General features: G+C 41.5%; 1 protein-coding gene across 1 annotated transcript; it reads right to left on the reverse strand.

Annotated features, from left to right (window-relative positions):
• Positions 1-1744: 1744 nt before the first annotated feature.
• msrb3 (methionine sulfoxide reductase B3) lies at positions 1745-20982 on the reverse strand. Its single transcript, XM_031288225.2, has 8 exons — positions 20866-20982; positions 20701-20827; positions 15353-15471; positions 6247-6355; positions 5268-5345; positions 5027-5055; positions 4206-4303; positions 1745-2596 (listed from the first exon to the last, which is right to left on the reverse strand). Exons 1-8 carry the CDS (start codon positions 20912-20914, stop codon positions 2417-2419), a joined length of 789 nt encoding a protein of 262 aa, XP_031144085.1. The 5' UTR covers positions 20915-20982; the 3' UTR covers positions 1745-2416.
• Between the last annotated feature and the right edge of the window lie 435 nt (positions 20983-21417).

Raw genomic sequence — 21417 nt, forward strand, 5'->3', positions numbered from 1 at the left:
GAATGGCTCTCCGTGATCTTTTTGTTGTATTCTAGTCCAGTGGTTCACAAACTTTGACATGTCAAGTACCCCTACGATGAGTAAAGCAACACGTACACCACTTGCTTTGTCACAGGGAATTAATGCTGCGTTCCAGACACAGTTTTTAGCCTGTAAGTTACGACTTAAAGTCACAACTCACGATTGGTAGCGCTCCAGGCAAAGTCAAGGGGGTAAGCCTCTCTCCATAACCCGTACCTCTTATGGCGCCATTTTGATGCTAACAAGCCCCCCGTTAGCATCCCATTGACTGCCATTCATTTTGACGTCACTTTGACAGCGAATAACTTTACATCTGAAGCTTTCTTACTGTCTCATAGTAGAGGAATTACCGTATAGTACAGGAGAAGCTCTCAGGCAGTTTGGACTTCCATTAGCTGTTTAAGTTTAATTACTAATGTTAACTAGCATTTTAGTTAGCAATAATTAGCCTGTGCCTATGTTATCTCCTTACATATACCTACGCTCTCCGTCTCTGCTAGATTGGGAATGATTGAGATTTCTCTTGGCACAGCTACCAGAAGACTTCCAACTTTCAGACAGGTTGCTCACATCACATCTACGTCTTCAAGCTCAGTTGGAGGCTGCGCAGTAACGCTCAGACATCACCGGGAAAGTGAATTCTAATATCCTTCACTGGTCTCCATTGCAAGTATACGGAGTCGCTTTGTCCATAATTTTACTGTCTATGAAATGTAGATTAGTGTTGACGAACTGACTAACTAAGTCACTCCTTTCTTCTTCTTGGATGTTTTTTCTTCTTCCAGTTTCATGCCAGCTACATGTTAGAAACAACATTTACACGCCCACTTGCTCGCTGTGAATTCTCCGGATAATGACCTGCTCTATTCACACATGGGCTCAATGAGACATTACACAAACGTTGTACTACAGAGCTGGCAGGGTAAGTACCGTGTCTGGTCCAACTGCTTTGGACATTTGCCCTTTTACATAAAGCTCCTCCTGGTAATGTCTAGGTAAGTTTATGGTTGCAGTACATGTGTGAAAGGCGCTCTCAAAGCTCATGAACACACTGAGGTCAGAAGAACAACTTTCCAACTTGGAAGAGCATGTGAAAGTACCATAATCCATGTTGTCCAGATCCCTCATATTTTGGAGCTTTGCTCCTGGGATGTAACCGACGCTTCCTCCCCAAGACCACTAATCGGGTCTCGTCCTCCTCCTCTAGTCCATCTCACGTCATCAGCCCAGTCCACCAATCATGAGTCAAAACCTGAAGACTAGTCCAGAACAGACATCCTACACAGCTGTGATTTCATCTGAGCAGTCCACCACTGTGCTTCTTTGGTTAATGTGAACCAGGCTTGTTGTATTGTATTCTGTTTTTAACCTGTAACATATGAGTTGACAGGCAGGTTTTTGTTTTCCCTTTTTCTTTCTTGCAAATTATAAGCTACACATCTGTGAACTTAAGTTAGTAGAAAGTAGAGTGTTTTGTTTATCGATTTGGCTGTTCCTTTACTCGCTCGCATTATTTATTCATTTGTATCTGTAAGCAAGTTTAATAATAAATAAAAATAAATACACATTCGCCTTATGTTTCTTCCCTTACCTCTGGACCTCTCTGGGACAGAACAGTGGCACACCAAAACGTGAAAGCTCTAAAGAAACTAGAAAGTACACCTTGAGTTGAGATTGTTTTGTATATACCTATTTACAGTTTTCAAAAACATGGAACAAGAAGGTCAGTGTTTCTAGATACTTTATTCACACAGTAACTATTTTTAATGCAAGCTGTGAACACAAACTCAAAATATTTCCTACTGCAAAGAGGAACAAATACAGGAAGTGACCTAAAGACTACAGTACTTGTATTTGTCCACATTAAGATGCTATCTGTCACAGTATGCTCTGTTACTGCTGCCAGGAGCACTTGCATAGACAATTTCATTACATCAATCTCTCAGTATCAAATTCACTTCAAAAATATACTCCAACAAAAATATGTTTTAGTTAGAATATAAAAAAAGGCTCTACATTTTATATGCGCGTGCGTATGTGTGTGTGTCTATTACACAGCGCTTCATCCAGGTTTAAATTAGCAGAACAAATGCTACTGTCCAGATTGAGAAAATAAAGGGAATTAGGGAATTCCTTTTAAGGCAATCAGCGGATACAGTGTGTCTTGCAAACTGTGACTTTTTTTTTTTTTCAGCGTGTCCTTTCCTTTTGTGATAGAGAATACATCAGAGTATTTCTGAGTCTAAAGCCTGAGCACCTTCCTTCCTTTCGTAATAACAGAACCACCTACTATCTTTACATTGCCAATCAATAACAGAACCAAAAACTCTTTTATGTATGCGAGCTCTCCCTACACAGGCACAGCTGTCAGCCTGCTGCAGTTCATGAGTCTCTTTCACAGCTCCGTCTTCCCATTGCTCACTGAGCTGCTGGCAGCTCCGTCCTCTGCCGCAGAGCTGGAGGTAGAGGAGGGGGCGCCATTGGGCTGGAAACCCAATGAGGCCGAGTTGACGCAGTAGCGTTTTCCTGTGGGTCTTGGTCCATCATCAAACAGGTGTCCCAGGTGAGCTCCACACTGAAACACAATGCGAAGGATTCATTAACAGCTTTTTAGACATTTTAGTAACACGTTGTGCATTATCAACATGCCCATTTGAGGTGCTTTTTGAACATGGCCACGGAAGGGGCAGAGCGGACCTGGAGTGGTAGACTGTTCCAGAGTGTGGGAGCATTGGCAGAGAAAGCCCTGTACCCAAAAGTCCGCAACCTGGTGCGGGGGGTGTCCAGCAGGTCCTTGTCTGAGGACCGCAGGGAACGTGACTGAGTGTAGGGGTGGAGGAGATCTGGGAGGTAGTGGTGAGAGTCCATGGAGAGATTTGTAGGTGATGCAGGACTTGACTGGCAACAAGTGGAGCTGTTGGAGGATGGGAGTGATATGCTGCCAGGGCTTTGTTCTACAGTATCCGGAATGTGCACTTGCACATTTGATTGGCAGACGCAATACGTTGCCAGTTGAATTCAACGGGGATTTGTTTACGCACACAGGGCTAATGTTGGTTTTAACACGATCCTTTGCCCTGGAACTCTCTTGCCAAATGTGTGCTGCGATGGCCGAGAACTGTGAAGTGACAGGAAGCTGAGCTATTTTATAAAAGTGGAATATAGCACTGGGCACAGGGAGCAGACTTCAATGAATCCAGAAGATCCACATTTGGTGAAAGGGACACGCCATGGCTGGGTATGATAGGCTGTGACACTTGTCAGTTAAAGTGCTCATATTCTGCTCATTTTCAGGTGCATCACTGTATTTAGAGGTTATATCAGTATAGGTTTATGTGGTTTCATTTTCAAAAAATATTTTTGTTGTACTGCACATTGCTGCAGCTCCTCTTTTCACCCCGTGTGTTGAGCTCTCTGTTTTAGCTACAGAGTGAGACCTCTCACTTCTGTTCCATCTTTGTTGGGAGTCGCACATGCTCAGTACCTAGGTAAGGACTACTAGCCAGTCAGAAGCAGAGTATGAGGGCGTGTCCTGACAGTACCTAGGTAAGGACTACTAGCCAGTCAGAAGCAGAGTATGAGGGAGTACCATGCTAGCAGCTAGGAGAGCATTATAACGTGTGTTCCAAAGTGACCACGTTTGTCTCTGAAGTAAAGGCTGGACTACAATAGAGCTGTTTGGAGCAGTTTGTGAACAGTGTTTTCTGTTGGAGATGGTAAGTCCCTTTGAGGTGGACTTTGGACTTTTTCACTTTGTAAACCTATAACATACACAAAAAAGATACATAACACAATAAAGGAAAGGGGAAAAGCCAAAAAGCAGAATATGAGCACTTTAAGTAAACACACTGTAAAATATGATACCCTTTAAGCCTCAAAGACACATAAGAGAAGTAAAACTAAAACAATTATTCTATTTCCAAAATATTTAGATACAGAACAGGGTTTATTTCATATTCATTCATTACAAGTATTTCAATGTTTCTGGTTCTATTTTTGTTTCAAGTACTATTGTGTCATTTTTCTTTCACTAGTTGTTTTCTGTGACTAGTTTGTTTTTCTGTGTGTCTGTTTAAAAACTGCGAGAAAGCTGCTGTGCATTTGATTTTATTCTCACAGCCACTTTGTGCCAAAGGATTAAACAACAGATGCGGTTATGGTGTAATGCAGTGTTTCTAGTGTACCTGGCTGCAGGTAATCTCCACTCTGTGCATCCCATAGGAGAAATCATCTGAGACAGTGACGGACTCTTCCTTCAGAAGGTCAAAGAAGGACGGCCAACCTGAACACATGACGGCATCATGTTAGGAAGGGGGGGGCACACAGGTGGAGGGACATGCAAAGGACAGCGCTGGTCGTACTGTGTGTCTGATGTGAGCTGGTGCTAGCTTTGAAGACAACATCAAAATCTATCGATTGGTCGGTCCAGCACTACGGTGGCCAAGACGGTTCAACACAAAATACAAAAGCCACACAAAACACAAACGCAAAAGCTACAACACAAATACATAAGCAACAACAGAAGTGAGTGTGTTGTTGACAAATGGAGCCTGCGGATGAGCAGGAGGAAAGTTCTTGTATGTTTGAGAAGTAAGTAAAACATGGTTCCTGGCTAACTATGATAACTGTCATTACATGATTGTCACAAATAAGCAATGTTGCTCAATATCTTTGTATTTTCATATGTACGTACGCTGCCATTTAGGCTAAGAAGCTACAGCTATAACGTTATCTAAATGGCGCCCAGTGTCTTTTAACGCGCGAGTGCTACGTTTAACGTCTATAGTTTGTCACGTTTAGTGAAGCTGTTTAAATCACAAAACCCCAAACAAGAAAAGAATGTATGTATATAAAGACAAAGCCGATCATTTTCTACAGTACGTTCAGGCTTCAGAGATGTGACTTGCTCGGGCTGAAATAGCCCCGGCTTGTAAAGATAACAGATCAGAGAAAAGACCTGCAGGTGAAGAAAACTGGCCTAGTGGGTTACAGTGGCTCAACTTACCTGATCCGGAGTCAAATTTAGTGTTTGAGCTATAAAGGGAAACAAAAATGTTAATTAGAAAAAGTTTGTTCATTTCAATGTTTAAAAAAAAAAAGTACTGTATCACCTTTCTTACATTACTCTTTAACATTGTAGTGGAGTGTAATGGCTCCTAACATCAACAAAACACACACACACACACACACACACACACACACACACACACACACACACACACACACACACACACAGCAGCTCTCACCTGAACAGCTGGGCCCCGCAGACAACACAAGTGTAGGTCCCCTCATCTTTATGATGTGTGAACCCTCCAGTGAAGGCACTGTGGAAAGTAGCTGTATTAGTCACATTGAATGGCCCAACATGATGAACAAATTAGTTATTGTTTAGGGTGCGACAAATACTGTATTCATGGGAGAAACCTCATTGCTTTTTTGTTTGTTTTTAATTGCTTGGTGTGATTGATTCTTCAGCTGACAGCACGGTAAGCAGTCGGGCAGGAGACGCTCCGTGGTGCGCAAGGATTTTGTATCCGAATCACGACCAGGACTCACATTTTTTATGTCTTCGTTCAATATTCATGACGCGACAATATCACAATTTCACACAGTCAAAGACATCACGTAGGCTGTTAAAAGAAGGGATTGTCAGGGCGTCTGCTCATAATTGTAGGTAAGGTGTATTTAAGAAAATACATCAGTAATAATTTGTGTGTGTGTGTGTGTGTGTGTTATGGCAGGAAAGAAGATTAAATGAAACAAGAATATTCAATGAAATTCTGAAAACAAGAAAATGAAGAATATAAATTGAAAGTTGAGAACAGTCATATTTTCATATTCCTTTCCCTAATAAGCTTGGGTTGTGGATTGCCATGATAAGCGTATAAACACCACCAAACAGTTTTTGTATTAAAGGTGCTGTAGGTAGGATTGTGAAGATCCAGGACTTTGAACATCGACAACTTCTCAGTCCCTCCCCTCCTTTCTGCTAAAGCCCAAAACTGTCTCCTAAGCCCCTCCCCCCACAAGGGAGAATGAATGTGTGTGCATGAGCAGTGATTGACACGCAGTTAAACACCCCCCCTGGCCCTGATTGGTGCATCTGAAGAGGGAGCTGTGGAATTTTCCAAATCACACTACAGCAAATGGCAGCAGCACTGCAGAACATGTAACTCGATGTATAAGTGCTTGTGGTGAGCAGGTGGTTCCAGCGGCTCGTCCCACCTCTCCGTTCCTCTCTCCTGGGTAACGTGGTACTGCGTAGGTGTGAGCCGTTTCTTCAGCTCCTCCTGAGGGAAGCTCACTGGCCAGGTCTTCTTAGTCCTACATGCTCCTGATGGGGGGGAAGCAGGGAGGACAACAAATATTAACTATGCAGTTAGCTATGCATTTTCTGATGCCGGTCTCAACGTCATGCTTAGTCACACGATAGAAATAAAAGCAGGTTGGCCGAAAAAAGTGAGCTTACTGTATAATGGACAAAAATAAACAGTGCGTTCATTAGACTTTTAGATAGTAGCACAGAAGCAGTTATTTTTGCCTTAGAATATTGGACATAAAAAAAAATATATGACAACATGTTTATTCAACTATGTTTGACGTCAACTCTGAAATTGTTGTACAAACCCCAATTCCAATGAAGTTGGGACGTTGTGTAAAACGTAAATTAAAAACAGAATTCAATGATTTGCAAATCCTTTTCAACCTATGTTCAATTGAATACACTACAAAGACAATGGCCCCATCCCAAAGGGAGCCCTGAGGAAAGGACTAAAGACTCAGACTTAACTGATCTCAGGTGCTGAGTGAGTGAGTGTGTGAGGCCACATGGGCTCAGAGAGGTAGAAATGGGATTGGGACAGCACTTCACGAGATCACATGTTACCTTGGTGACATTTAATAACAAAGATGTCGCTGACACATGCTAATGTGGCTTAGCATTGTCTTGCTGAAATAAGCAAATAAGCTATGTGTATGTGTGTTAAATACAACAAATAAAAATGTACATTATCACATTTTACCAAGTTGTGAATTGAACTCAAAGTAAATATATAGAAGTTGTCATGAACACGGTTCTGCTCCTCTGACAGAGATCATAAAATGCAGCGTATGACATAACGATAGACAGCTGATGCAGTTGTGTGCACGTCGTATGTAATCGACGTCGCTTTTGATGACGGATCCTAGGGAGAGATGTCTCGTGTTTGTTAAATGGCTGTTGCCTCGACTCCTCTCTCCTCGAGGCTCTTCCTCGACTCCTCGGCTCGGATCTCCTGTGGGCAGGACGAAGACGTGAGGAGAGGAATCAAGGAGAGGAATTGGGGATGCGCAAACTGGGAATTGGGAAAGGTCTATCGTATTCTGTTTTTATTTACGTTTTACACAACGTCACAACTTCATTGGAATTGGGGTTTGTAATATCATATTCACCAAAAGGCATGGGCTCTGTATCTATGAATGAACTGTACGAGAAGGGATGGTCCTGTGTGTGTGTGTGTGTGTGTGTGTGTGTGTGTGTGTGTGTGTGTGTGTGTGTGTGTGTGTGTGTGTGTGTGTGTCTGTGTGTCTCTGGTGTCACTGCCAGCTGTTCTGGATAAACTGGATAGTTGTTCAGGTTCTTTTTAGCATGTTTTTTTTTGTGACATAAGCAGTGGTGAAATGTAACTAAGTACATTTACTCAAGATGCACTTAAGTACAAATTTAAGGTACCTGTACTTTTCTTGAGTCTTTTCTTTTCATGCCACTTTCTACTTCTACTCCACTACATTTCAGAGAGAAATATTGTACTTTTTACTCCACTACATTCATCTGACAGCTTTAGTTACTAGTTACTTTACAAATTAAGATTTTTGCACCTAAAAACATATGTAGTTTATAAAATACCATGTTTATAATAAATTAAACTACCCAAAAATATAACGGCCTACAAGTCCTGTCCTGATGATACTTGCATACTTTCACTGAAGTAACATTTTCAGTGTGGTATTAGTACTTTTACTTAAGTAAAGGATCTGAATGCTTCGTCCAACACTGATAAGTAGATCTTAAAAAGGTAATTAATACCTTGCTCTGATACCTTTTGTCCTCAGATATGAAAGAATCATCACTGCGTCATCACGCAGACACTAATTCTGCATAACTGACGCTTGTTGTGCAAGACTAAACATACATCTTGTTTTAATCCAAAACGAAAAACACAAAAAGAACCAATGTGCAATAAAACATTTTAACATTTGAGTGTCAAGTTAAACCAAACCACAACAACCAGTGCATGCAAGCTGCAGGGAAGCAAAGCGTGAATCATTTGATTATTCTGTTAGCACTTCAACATTCAGCTGTGTGACAGCAGCGGGTGATTAGAGCTACAAACTCAACAGACGCTGAACTCAAAAGGAATATGAGGATTATAAACCATTTTTTTTTAAAAAAAAGGTACCCTGCTGACTTTTTTGACCACCCATGGCACACATTGTTGTATCTTACACCAGCACGTCAGGAGTGTGTGGGTGGTGACACAGATGGGCCCATGCTGATGTAAACAAAGTAGTGTGAATTTCTATGTTGAGGCCTTAATGACATTTTACACTGAAAATTCCATGGTGTGACTGTAGTCTCTTTAGGTCTTGAATATCTGGAACCTTAGGAAGTTAGGTTTTAAGTTTTGTACCTGGCACAAATGTCAGCTGTTTAATACCTACATATTGGCATGGTTTTATTTCAGTTAGCCTGATAGCTGGTTTGATTTGCATTGAGAGATGATTTTATGGAAAGTACCCCATGCCAGTCTCTAGGTATGGTGAAGGGTATGTGATGATGTGGGGGCCAAGGGAACTTTATCAGGATGCATAGTATCCTGGATCCATGAAATAACTGGCCTTTAAAAATAAAAATCTGCCTGCCTCTATGGGAATTTAACATAGGGGTGTACTGACTTATGCCCTCTGTATTTTAAGGAAGAACATTTATTTATTTACGATACATTATTCATTCACAAAGAAAATTGGTGTCCTTAAAGGTTGGATTAAGGCATTAAGATCAATTTCCAAAAGATGATTTTTTTTATTCCTCTTTTTAGTCAAATTTAGCATGGATGTATTCACTTATGCGGAGCACTGTAAATTGCCATACATTAATGCAGAGTTGATGTTCACTATGATGGATTATACACGCAAGTTTGAGGAGTCTGTTAATTAATTCTTATACTGTACAGCAATAAATAGAATTCAATGGACTCCTGGAACAGTAAACAAAATACCCATACTTAACCACAAAATGGTTTAAGTGGGAGTCAGCTGTAAATGTGCTAAAACATGCAAAACCACTGATAAAGTATGGCCCTACAAAAACCCTTATGTAGTTGGCATAAAAATAAGCATACAACTATGGACGATTTACAATTCCTAAATAAATTCAATTTAAAAGTAAGAAATGAAGGTAAAAACAATACAATTTCTTATATATCTGCTTTTTATGTATGCATTTAGCTTGTGATATTTAAATGAAAATGTATCTTATTTAGCCTTTAATAGCATTGTGACATGAATTTTCCATGCCACATAAAAACTAAACACTTGGTAAAGAAGACTATGTTAGTTATAGGGAGCCTTTTCCCTTTAAAAAACAAACAAACAAAAAAGCATTTTCCATGTCAAAATAAAAAAAAAAAACAATCAACTGTCCAATCACAGCTTAGAGTAGTAGAGAACTAATTGGCAAAGAGTTTTCCTTCTAGACTTTGAGCTTAATTGTCAACACTACCTGAGAATTCAGCGAGAATGATCTCTGATACTGCATTTCCACTGCACGGTACGGCTCGACTCAACTCGCTCTTTTTTGGTTTTCAATTGGCGAAAGTCACAGGCGCAGTTTGCGTTGGTTCAGGGGGCTCACTGAACACCCTACTGAAGGGCTCTTCAATAGGGGGTTCTAACATATTATCATCAAATATGAATCCCCACTGATGATAGGCTTACTGGCCTATGGGAAAGGATGTCACTAAGGCCATCCTCAGATACAGTATATGGATTCACTGTGCCACATGTATGTTTAACATTAAAACATGATTTATAAAATCATGTTAAAAATTCTATGCAAAAATATATGTATAAAGGTTTTAGGCGGCCCCACAGGTTATTGTAGGCCCAGTTTAATATGCAACTTAATTTTATACAATAAACATAGTAGGGGGTTAGAGGATGGATACCCGGACTGGCCCGTTGGGACCCGACGAGCCAGTCCGGGTTCGGACAGATATTTAGAAATGATGTTCAAGTTCGGGCTCTGTCGAAACAGGCATAAGGCACTTAGGCATTTTAAATTTAAAAACAGCTTATTATGTAGGTGCGCGCCTGTGTTAACGTGCGCTTGTTGCCCCGTGTGTGCTGATGCCTCATCTGTTGACATTTCTGAATGCCTTCCTACAGTTGCTTAATAAAAGATTTCCACACTAACGAACGTACACGTCTCATTAGTATGAGAAAAAAAATGAGATTTTAACTGGGTTGGGCTCGGGTCGGGCTCCGTCTCTCTTTCAGTAAAGGGGTCCTTGGCTTGAAAAACGTTGACGACCCCTGCCCTAGTGGCCATAGCCAACAAAACATGTAGGGATTTAAATATTATTTATATATTTTATTTATAACACAGAACAATTTTTTGTTGAAATGCATTGCTATATACTAATAAATACAAGAGGGTAAACTAATAGTGTGACTGTAATTATTTTCATAAAACATTGGTTCTGGTCTAATTCGATGGCCTGTGCCACGACAGTGTTTTGCTGCGTTGAGCAAAGTGCAGGCGTAGCAGCAGCGTGCTGCCTGCGAACTTACGCTGCTGCCGTCGACCCAGCGGCAAGCCCAGCGCAAATCAGGTTCGATCTGATAAGCCCTTTAGCTGGCAGCCATAGTCTAAACGCTGCACACAAATGTACACAAAGCATTGAGCTAGGTTACGCTGCCACCTGGTGGAAATCCCAATACACTACAGATCTCTCTGTGTTTAAACACACAGTATATGCTGAGGTTCATGTTAGACGCCACAGGGTGGGTCTATCAATGAGCATGCAAGCCTTATCTCTGGAAAAACATAATGCTTGCCTGAATGCTTGAAGTATAATATCTAGGATCTATATCTGGTTTACTGTCAGGTTTTCTGTTTGCGCGAGTTCGGTTTCTATGGTGATTCTTGCAATATTCCATCACTCATTGGGAAAATGAAAATTGAAAATGACCAGCTGGCATCCTGATTATCAATTTCCGTGTAACAGAAGCCTCTGTTGTACAAAGGCAAAAGTTGTCCTGGTACTTTTTTTGGTACCACCTCAGTCGAGGTTCCAGGCAAGCTGAGACAATACTAAAAGGTTGGAGTTAAAACACTGCACACCACTCATTGTTCAAGAGAATCGTCACAAGCGCAACATAGGACCTGCACAAAGCCACCATTTTGTCAAATAGCCAAGCTACCGTCACTAGTGGCCGCGATTTATTTATTTACTTGCTCCAGATTTTAAAATGGCAGTCCGCAAAACTACAGCATACACTACAGCGTACACTACGGTATATACTACGGCATACGCTACGGCATACGCTACATACGCATACACTACAGCGTACACTACGGTATACACTACGGCGTACACTACGCCGTACAGTACAGTGTACACTACAGCGTACACTACAGCGTACACTACGGTATACACTACAGCATACGCTACGGCATACGCTACGGCATACGCTACGTACGCATACGCTACATACGCATACACTACATATGCATATGCTACATACGCATACACTACGGCATACACTACGGCATACACTACATATGCATATGCTAAATACGCATACACTACAGCGTACACTACGTACACTATGGCGTACACTACGGCATACACTATGTACACTACGGCATACACTACGGCGTACACTATGTACACTACGGCGTACACTACGGCATACACTACGGCATACACTACGGCGTACACTACGGCATACACTACGGCATACACTACGGCATACACTACGGCATACACTACGGCGTACACTACAGCATACACTACGTACACTACGGCGTACACTACGGCGTACACTACGTACACTACGGCATACACTACGGCGTACACTACGGCGTACACTACGGCGTACACTACGGCATACACTACGTACACTATGGCATACACTACGGCATACACTACGGCGTACACTACGGCGTACACTACGTACACTACAGCGTACACTACTGCGTACACTACTGCGTACACTACGGCGTACACTACGGCATACAATGGACGAAGTGCAGACATGGATCCAGCAAGTGTCCAGTTAAAGATGAAGATGTTAGCAGTTTCATGCGCCGTCGCTATGACAATCCGCTGAGAATCCTGCCTACACTGAGGAGGTACTACAGTATCTGCAGTATAAAAGGAAATAGAGAAAAGCACCTGGTACCAAAAGTGAGTTGAGTAAAGCGGAATCGTGCAGTAGAAATAAGTATCATGAGTAAATCAGTGTATAGCCTCCTGGAGCACAATCCATTCCTCAAAACTGCAGACTGTCAACCACAAAAGGAATTAAACGTGCAATCAAGACTGGTGTCTATCCGGCCGACTAGCTCACAGGTTTTAATGTCAGCACCGATAATCTCCACCCAAGCTGTGATTGGACAGTTGACCGTTTTTCATTTTGGCATGGACAATGCGTCTCCATCTCATTTCTTATAATCTATATTGTATTAATAATAGGGTTATTAGTATAAAATAAAACTAGAAATTTAAAATTAGGCTTTATCTGAATCTGGTGGTCCAATCTGGGAGCTCCTAAGCATCGTTCACTGCAAAGATTTGATTGGTACTCCCCAAGAGAACCGATCAAATAGAACTAAAAGCAGCTCACATCATTCTGAACACACGTCGACTAGGACAGTAAAGACATGCCAGGTGTTAAGGCTTTAGAGAGGCAGAGCACAGCAGGCACACAGCACCCAGTCAGTGGACCTGAGGGAAGACTGCAGGGCCTCAGAGCTACAGGCTGGCTCTTGGTTATTAGATGCAGGAGATTGAAGCCCGACATGGCTGCTGGAGAGAGGTACTCCACCCACCAGTAGAACCAAACACTTCACAGCAGGGCTACAACCAAGGACTAGGCTGGATGAAGGGGGGGCAGACAGGGAGAAACAACACAGATCAAGATACTGAACAGCATTAAAGACAAGAAGTGGAATGAAGGCGCTGGATCAGGATCTGTATGGGATTCCCACTGATAATGCAGAGTTTGAAGGCATGAGGAAGGAACATGGACACACACCTAGAAAAACTAAAAACATAAAATTAATACCTTATCCTGCACTTATGACCAATTCCTTCATTACAAAAATTAGAATTAATCAAATGACATTTATACATGACCCAACTTTAACATGAGATATCTATCTAATAAATCGGGGAACCCGTGTGTGTGTGTGTGTGTGTGTGTGTGTGTGTGTGTGTGTGTGTGTGTGTGTGTGTGTTAGGGGTGGCACGGTTCGACGCATACGCAATGTAGCCTCGTGCCTGTATGTGACCTCAGACAGTGCGTTTCCCTTTCGCGTGAAAGAAGAGGTGTGGACAAGTTACCAACAAAACATACAGCGAAAGACCGTGCAAAACATTTCAGACCATCCTGCCAACCTGTATACATTTTAACATCAATGTACGGTGTAACCTTTTTTTTCACCCTAAAGCTGCTGAAGCTGCTGCAGTTTCAATCCTGTCGGCTCTCTGCAGCGGGTGGGGCTCAGTTCCCCCCCGTGACTGACGCACACACGCACACAAAGATCAACAAGCCACTGACAGATATTTTCAAATTTGATTCATTCAATAAATTATTATTTTTTGTCTTAAATCCACCAGCCATTTTCATATTATACCAACATTTGCAGCATCCTGAGCCTTTTTGGTAAGGTTACTATAGGAACACTCAGCCCAGAGTAATTGTATTCTCCCCAAAATAAGTTTCCTTTTATTTTTAAAGAACTATTAAAAAAAAATGTTTAATGCATTCTGATACACTTTTTGTAAGAGCTACACTGAAGTTGGCAGTTTGATAAATGCAAGTTATTTCAATTGATATTCTGTAATATTTCAATCTTCGTGTGCAAAAAAAGGCACATAAGTTCCTGTAGATGGCAATACACATTCTCCTTTTTCTGCCAAATAAATGAAAAGCTTGTTGAAATCATTGTCTTCCCTCTCGCTGTATCAAAATCTCACCTAGCTTTCCCCAGAGATGGCCCCAATAAAGTGCTTAAAGTCAAGTCAAATTCAGTTTGTGCATGATTACATGATATCAACTATTTTTTAATACTGTATCCTACATTGTGGATAATTAAGCTATATATCATATGCTGAAGTATATTTATTGAGTGTTAAAGATTAAAAGAAAAAATAACAACAAGAACCGCAAAGAACCGCAAACCGTGACCCTAAAACCGTGATACGAACCGAAGCATGGGTTTTGTGAACCGTGCCACCCCTAGCGTGTGCGTGTGCGTGTGCGTGTGTCTTTGAAATATCTTATGAACCGTGTATCCAATCCACTTAACACTTGGTTTCCTGGGTACCCAATGAACTTAGGGTTTGGATTTTGGAGCAGTTTAAATACAGCATTGGATATTGGATATTAAAAAACTGTGAATAAAACCAAACGGCCGAACAATAAAGACTAAACACTGCCATGAGTCCATGAGGCTAATGTCTGATTACTCCACATTTTCATTGTGATATTTTGTAATTAAATTCTGAATCTGCCACGTTCTCGGTCAGGTAAATGTAGTAGTACAATGGTTTCCTCTGATGTAGAATTACACTGTAAGTCAGTAGCAGGCTATACAGTGGAGTTGCATATTAAGTGCTTTGGGGTCTTTGTGGAAGTAATTTTGTAGTACAATTTGGTTCTGGAGAATGCTACAAAAAACACCACCACAAGCGAAGCAATCAGCCCATACGCACTAAATTACCAAAAGCATGTGGACACCTCAAGATTGCATGTGTGATAGAAAGTCCCCCTCCACTCAAACATGTCTTTTACCTATTGTTTTACTATTTTTGAACCTTCACTGTGCAGAATGATGCATGAGTTTGATACAAGAAGGCTGTGTTCACACTCATTCAGAATGTTGCACTGTGCTCACCTTGAATATGGCTTTAAGATGTGGATGTGGGAGCAGGCTTTTGTGACATTAAAACTAGTTTGGAAGTGGGCTCTGTGCAGGCCAGTCAGCTTCCTTCAAAAGACAGAGAGAAATGCTACAGTCACACCAGGACATGTTGACACCAAAGCTAACAGGTTACTCTACCTAGAAGAGCAGCAGGCAGTGCAGGGTGGCAGACTGAGTTGCTGCCTTGCCCAAGGGCGTGATGCAGGGCCACGAAAAGTCCACGTCTGAGGAGGACGGCCATGAGAAACACAGTCACACTGAAGTGAGACAGAGAGACAGAGAGGGGAGAAAGAAAGCGAAGCACAGCGGTTGAATTATTCTCTGGGCCCAAAAATAGATATTGACCGTTCATGGCTGGGATTTATGACTTAAAAACATACTGAGGTACATCTGCCCATAACTGTAGCTACATATATTTCTGACTACAGCTAATAAGTGAATCAAATAGATGAACAGTCTGATCGTCGCCAGAGGCTGAAGAATATTGAATCTCTCTGGATCTATTTTTTGTGGCAGCATGAGAAAAGATCCTCTAAAGCGTTCACATAATGGAGACACATATTCAAAGCCAGACAGCCAAAATCCAAGAGGAAAATCTCACTCTGTTTGAGAGGGGTGCTTTGTGATAAAAGGCTCTACAAAGATGGCCTTATATAGCAGTGTTTTCAGTAGTGTGTGACTAATATCAACCAGCAGGAAAACAGTATTCTACCAGCGTTTACCATATACAATGCATTAACACTTTATTATATACACCTGTACCATAGGCCTATGCAGTCAATACAAAGTCCTGCTATAAATCTACCTTCATCATCGATCATTTTTCTTGACATTACGGCCACATTTTTACCTGGAGTTAACATGCTATCTGAATCTGAAGGTTTTATATTAATAATCATAAATGCAAGGCTGTGTTCCAACAGCACTGTGTTTAATAAGGGGGCTGCCCAATAAGTTTGCTAGCTCTGCCTACCTATATTTTTTAAGGATTATTTTTGGGGCATTTTAGGCATTTCTGCTGAAGACAGATAAGGGGCCACGGGTTGGAATCGAACCTGCAGCTGCTGCGGTAAAGACTAAAGCCTTTGTAAATGGTGGCGCACGCTCATCGCGGTGAGCTACCAAGGCATCCCTGTTTTCCATACTCATTAAGGGTGTCACGATTCGATTTTAATTCGAAATCGACCGAAATGAAGTCACAATCTCGAACTTCGAATTAAAAAAATGGAATCGTCTATGCTGCCACGCCCCCATGTCACGTCCGGTCAGCTTGACAAGCACAAAAAAACACACACATGTTGAAGTGCTGCGAGTCAAACTCCTCTAACTTATACAGCCAGTCAAAAGTTAGCATGGCAACTGCAGATGTAGGAGACCCATCGACAGAACTTGAACCCCCTCCTCTTTCACTGAAGTCACCAGTGTGGAAGTATTTTGGATTTCCAGTGAGTTATGTTGACAACGTTCGTGTTGTCGACAAAAAAGCCACAGTTTGCAAGCTCCAATGGGGTAAGTGAACGTCTGGAAAGCGTAGGTCCTATGGCGCCATTTTGATGCTACCTAGCGCTCACCCACCGTTAGCATCCCATTGACTGCCATTCATTTTGACGTCACTTTGACAGAGAATAACTTTACATCTGAAGAGTTTAAAGACTCTATTTGTCCATTGTTTATTTCTAAAGAAACACGACGATGTATAAAAGGCTCCATTACCTTGTAGCTCACGTTATGGCTCCGTAGCAGACGTTTTTATAAAAATAGGCTAATGATTGTGTCATAACCACGAGACTTACTGTCTCATAGTAGAGGAATTACCGTATAGTACAGGAGAAGCTCTCAGGCAGTTTGGACTTCCATTAGCTGTTTAAGTTTAATTACTAATGTTAACTAGCATTTTAGTGATCAATAATTAGCCTGTGTCTATGTTATCTCCTTACATATACCTACGCTCTCCGTCTCTGCTAGATTGGGAATGATTGAGATTTCTCTTGGCACAGCTACCAGAAGACTTCCAACTTTCAGACAGGTTGCTCACGTCACATTTACGTCGTCTCTTTCAGTTGGAGGCTGCTCAGTAACGGCTTCTAATATCCTTCACTGGTCTCCGTCCAGAGACACAGGATCTGTTGGTCCAGTTTATATACAGTCTATGGCAAGCTCTGCTATGTGCGTGTACCGTATTCTTCCACTGGCAGTACGACTTACATGGCAGTTGTATTCTCAGTAACGTGACAATCTGCAAGAAACAGGTTTGCTTATAAATCACTAAAATGGCAGTGACAGCACCGTTTGGCTTATTTATCAATGCCATTAGCATCGTGGCTAACACTATTGTTACTTTATTTTTTGACAAATGGTTTCGGCTGTGCTTTCTAACATGATGTCATTGTGCTAACCGAGCACCGTTAGCCTTTACAACAGAGCCGCTTCACTACACTTGTTAGATCATGTTTCACTACAGAGTTCTCTGTTGATTTGTCAAAATGCAATGCACCGTGACATAGGTCCCCTTCAAGGCCAGGCTGGTGTTGGAAGTCCCTCTAGTGGACAGAATGTGTAACAACAACCACATGCTTGTAGTGACATTGACAATGCATAAGCCTGAGGAGTGTAGTACATATTAATAACAGGCTGCATTTGAGGATTAAATTTTCGAATATTATTCAAATAATGACATAGCAACCTGTGCTTTAAAAAAATAAAATGTAAAAATCGAGAATTGAACTTTGACCTTAGAATTGAAAATTTAATCGAAGATTTTGAGAATCGTGACACCCTATATATATATATATGTGTGTATATACACACACACACACAATGTAAGAAGGTATTCTGTGGAGTTTTCATTCTAAACTAGCCTATATCTATAGGAGTTTATTATATTTAATACAAAACATTTGCCAGGCCCTTTTTAATTTAAAACCTGCAGTTTTTCCATTCTGTGTTTACATCAGTTTCCCACCCTTCTCTGCTGTCTTGCTTTAGTGAGGGATATTACTTGACACAGATATGATTTGACATTTCCCACTGTAACAAGCTACAACAATAAATCCTAAGCCATTGGATGGATATTTACATTGCAAGCAAATCAATTTGACTTACAAAACTTGCCGTCAGCTCTGTCCACTGGGGGAAGAAGCTGACCAATATTTTCACGTTTTTGCTTTCTCCACCCTCTGTAGTTGGCTCTGTGCACTGCTATGTAACTCTGCTGCCCATTAGCTCTGCTGCAGAATGAGGTCAGCCAAACCACTCTGTACCAAACCATGAAAAAATATTCTGGTGTTGGCAGGAGCACAACAACTAAAGCCAGGAGGGGCCACAGTGCTTTGGTATTTTATCACTGAACTACAATTAGCCTACAACTAGAAGGACACTTGGAGAGCGCAGAACTCAGGCAAGGCAAGCCCTATCACCACCTTATATATGCTTCCTCTAGGCAATATTATTAGGAAACACTCCCTTAACTTCCACTGTTATGCAGATGACACCCAATTATACCTATCAATCAAGCTAGACAAAAACAGTCAGTTAGTTAAACTCCAAGCATGCATTAAGGACATAAAATCCTGGATGACCTATCTGTAGCTATATCTTTAGATAATGAGCTTCGGAGGTGTTTAGGGTCCAGCACAATAACCTTGGTTTTGTCTGAGTTTAAAATCAGGAAATTGTAGGTCATCCAGGATTTTGTGTCCTTAATGCATGCTTGGAGTATAATAATAAAATTCAGAATATGGACCCGGAGCGTGGTAAACAACAACAAATAGAAATCGCTGTAATGTTTTCCAAGTTGGACGTGAAAGAACAAGGTTTTCAAACGAGTTATAATTTAGTTTAGGTTGCATTTCCCCCCCGTCTCATTTCCTGGTTCTCCTTCTCCAAAAACAACATGAAATCAAGGAAAGAGTTAACTTTTCCTGCTCCAGATTTCCCACCATGGTCAGAAAGAACAGGGGAAACACTTTGTTTCTCTCACTAGGACTCTAGAGTCGGTACTCACTCTGAAGATAATCTCCATCACTCCACCACTTTCTCCCTCGCTCTATCACCTACTCCCAAGACACAAATGCCGGCTCGACGCACACACACACTAACGCACAAGTATAAACATCAGGCCACGGCGAAAGCTCTGCGTGGAGCCTCCGTACAACCATAAATCAAGCTCTGCAAGTTGTTGGAGAATAGGCTACTGCAACAAACAATACAGTGTCAAGCGCGAGTATAAACAAAGCATAAAGTGCTCATATTATGCTTTTTCCCCTTTCCTTTATTGTGTTATATCTTTTTTGTGCATGTTATAGGTTTACAAAGTGAAAAAGCCCAAAGTCCACCTCAAAGGGACTTACCATCTCCAACAGAAAACACTGTTCACAAACTGCTCCAAACAGCTCTATTGTAGTCCAGCCTTTACTTCAGAGACAAACGTGGTCACTTTGTAACACATGTTATAATGCTCACCTAGCTGCTAGCATGGCACGCCCTCATACTCTGCTTCTGACTGGCTAGTAGTCCTTACGTAGGTACTGTCAGGGCACGCCCACATACTCTGCTTCTGACTGGCTAGTAGTCCTTACCTAGATACTGTCAGGGTACGCCCTCATACTCTGCTTCTGACTGGTTAGTAGTCCTTACCTAGGTACTGTCAGGACACGCCCTCATACTCTGCTTCTGACTGGTTAGTAGTCCTTACCTAGGTACTGTCAGGGCACGCCCACATACTCTGCTTCTGACTGGCTAGTAGTCCTTACCTAGGTACTGTCAGGACACGCCCTCATACTCTGCTTCTGACTGGCTAGTAGTCCTTACCTAGCTACTGCATATGCGACTCCCAACAAAGATGGAACAGAAGTGAGAGGTCTCACTCTGTAGCTAAAACAGAGAGCTCAACACACAGGGTGAAAAGAGGAGCTGCAGTAATGTGCAGTTTGTACTGCAAAAATATGGTGTTTTTTGAAAATTAAACCATGTAAACCTATTCTGATATAACCTCTAAATACAATTACGAACCTGAAAATGAGCAGAATATGAGCACTTTAATGCCCTATCTTTAGTCCCGAGGACAGGCACGCAGCTTCTTAATTATTTAACCTGAATCACTAGTGCGCCATATTGAAACGCAGGAATTGTTGTGGAACTCTATCCCAGACAGTGAGCTCCATTCTGGCGCTGGTCTAATCATCTTATACATGTAACGTTAACGTTCCCTTGTGAAATGCCAATTTATATTAAGTTACAGTAACGTTACTACGTTGCGTTGCATTGCGTGTGTTCTATCTCCATTTTCTGACAGGTTGCAATCCTTTCGGAAATTCATGCTGCCATTTCAAATTCGTCTTCAACGTTTTGAGCTGCTACATTCCTCAGCAACAGAAAACTCACTAACATTCGCCCCATGTCGCGGTTTATGCTAACTTTTGACTATCCCTTCCCTTCATAACCGTAAGATAGTCCACAAAATACAAAAAAACAGCGCCATAACTTACCAGAGAAAAGCAGCAACAGAAAAGCAACGGTGACAGAGAAGCGTAGTGTCGCCAGTGTTCAATCTGCAGGTGTCAGGTCGGCTCACAAGGCTAACACACACCACAGCCGTCCCGTTGACTGACTGACAGACTGTGTGTGTGTGTGTGTGTGTGTGTGTGTGTGTGTGTGTGTGTTTGTGTACGGTAAGGTTGGAATAACCGAGTGCCTGAACATCTCCAATTATGGACAGGACCCCAGCCTCGTCACAGCATGATGTAACCGGACTACAACGTCTTCTTCAACAGTAAAAATAACATGAAATTATATTTTGAAACTTTAAAAGGACAAATAAGAAAGCCATCCGGACTCTGAACACTGACAATGCCTTACAACCTCTTTAATGGAAATTTCATGCGCCCCTTTTTTTCTGTATGTATGCATTTAATGTTTTCAATGTGTTTGTATATCTGTATTTGAATAATAAAGTTTTTTGAAGACAAAAAAACCGCCTTCTTCAACACGAATAAAACGACTAAAACAGCAGCGTAGTAACGTTAGGTTTATTTCTATACATGACTTAATTCTCAGAATTCTGACTTTATAGCGTAATGTCAGTGTAAATTGTGATATAGTCATATACATGCAAACATAATACTTCAATTAAATGTAAAATATGAGGGGCCAGGCTGTTGCCTAACAATGGAATTCCATTGAAAAGGTCTGTACTTTGTCATTTG

The sequence above is a fragment of the Sander lucioperca genome, chromosome 20 (genome assembly GCF_008315115.2).
Source record: "Sander lucioperca isolate FBNREF2018 chromosome 20, SLUC_FBN_1.2, whole genome shotgun sequence".
NCBI classification, from domain to species: domain Eukaryota; kingdom Metazoa; phylum Chordata; class Actinopteri; order Perciformes; family Percidae; genus Sander; species Sander lucioperca.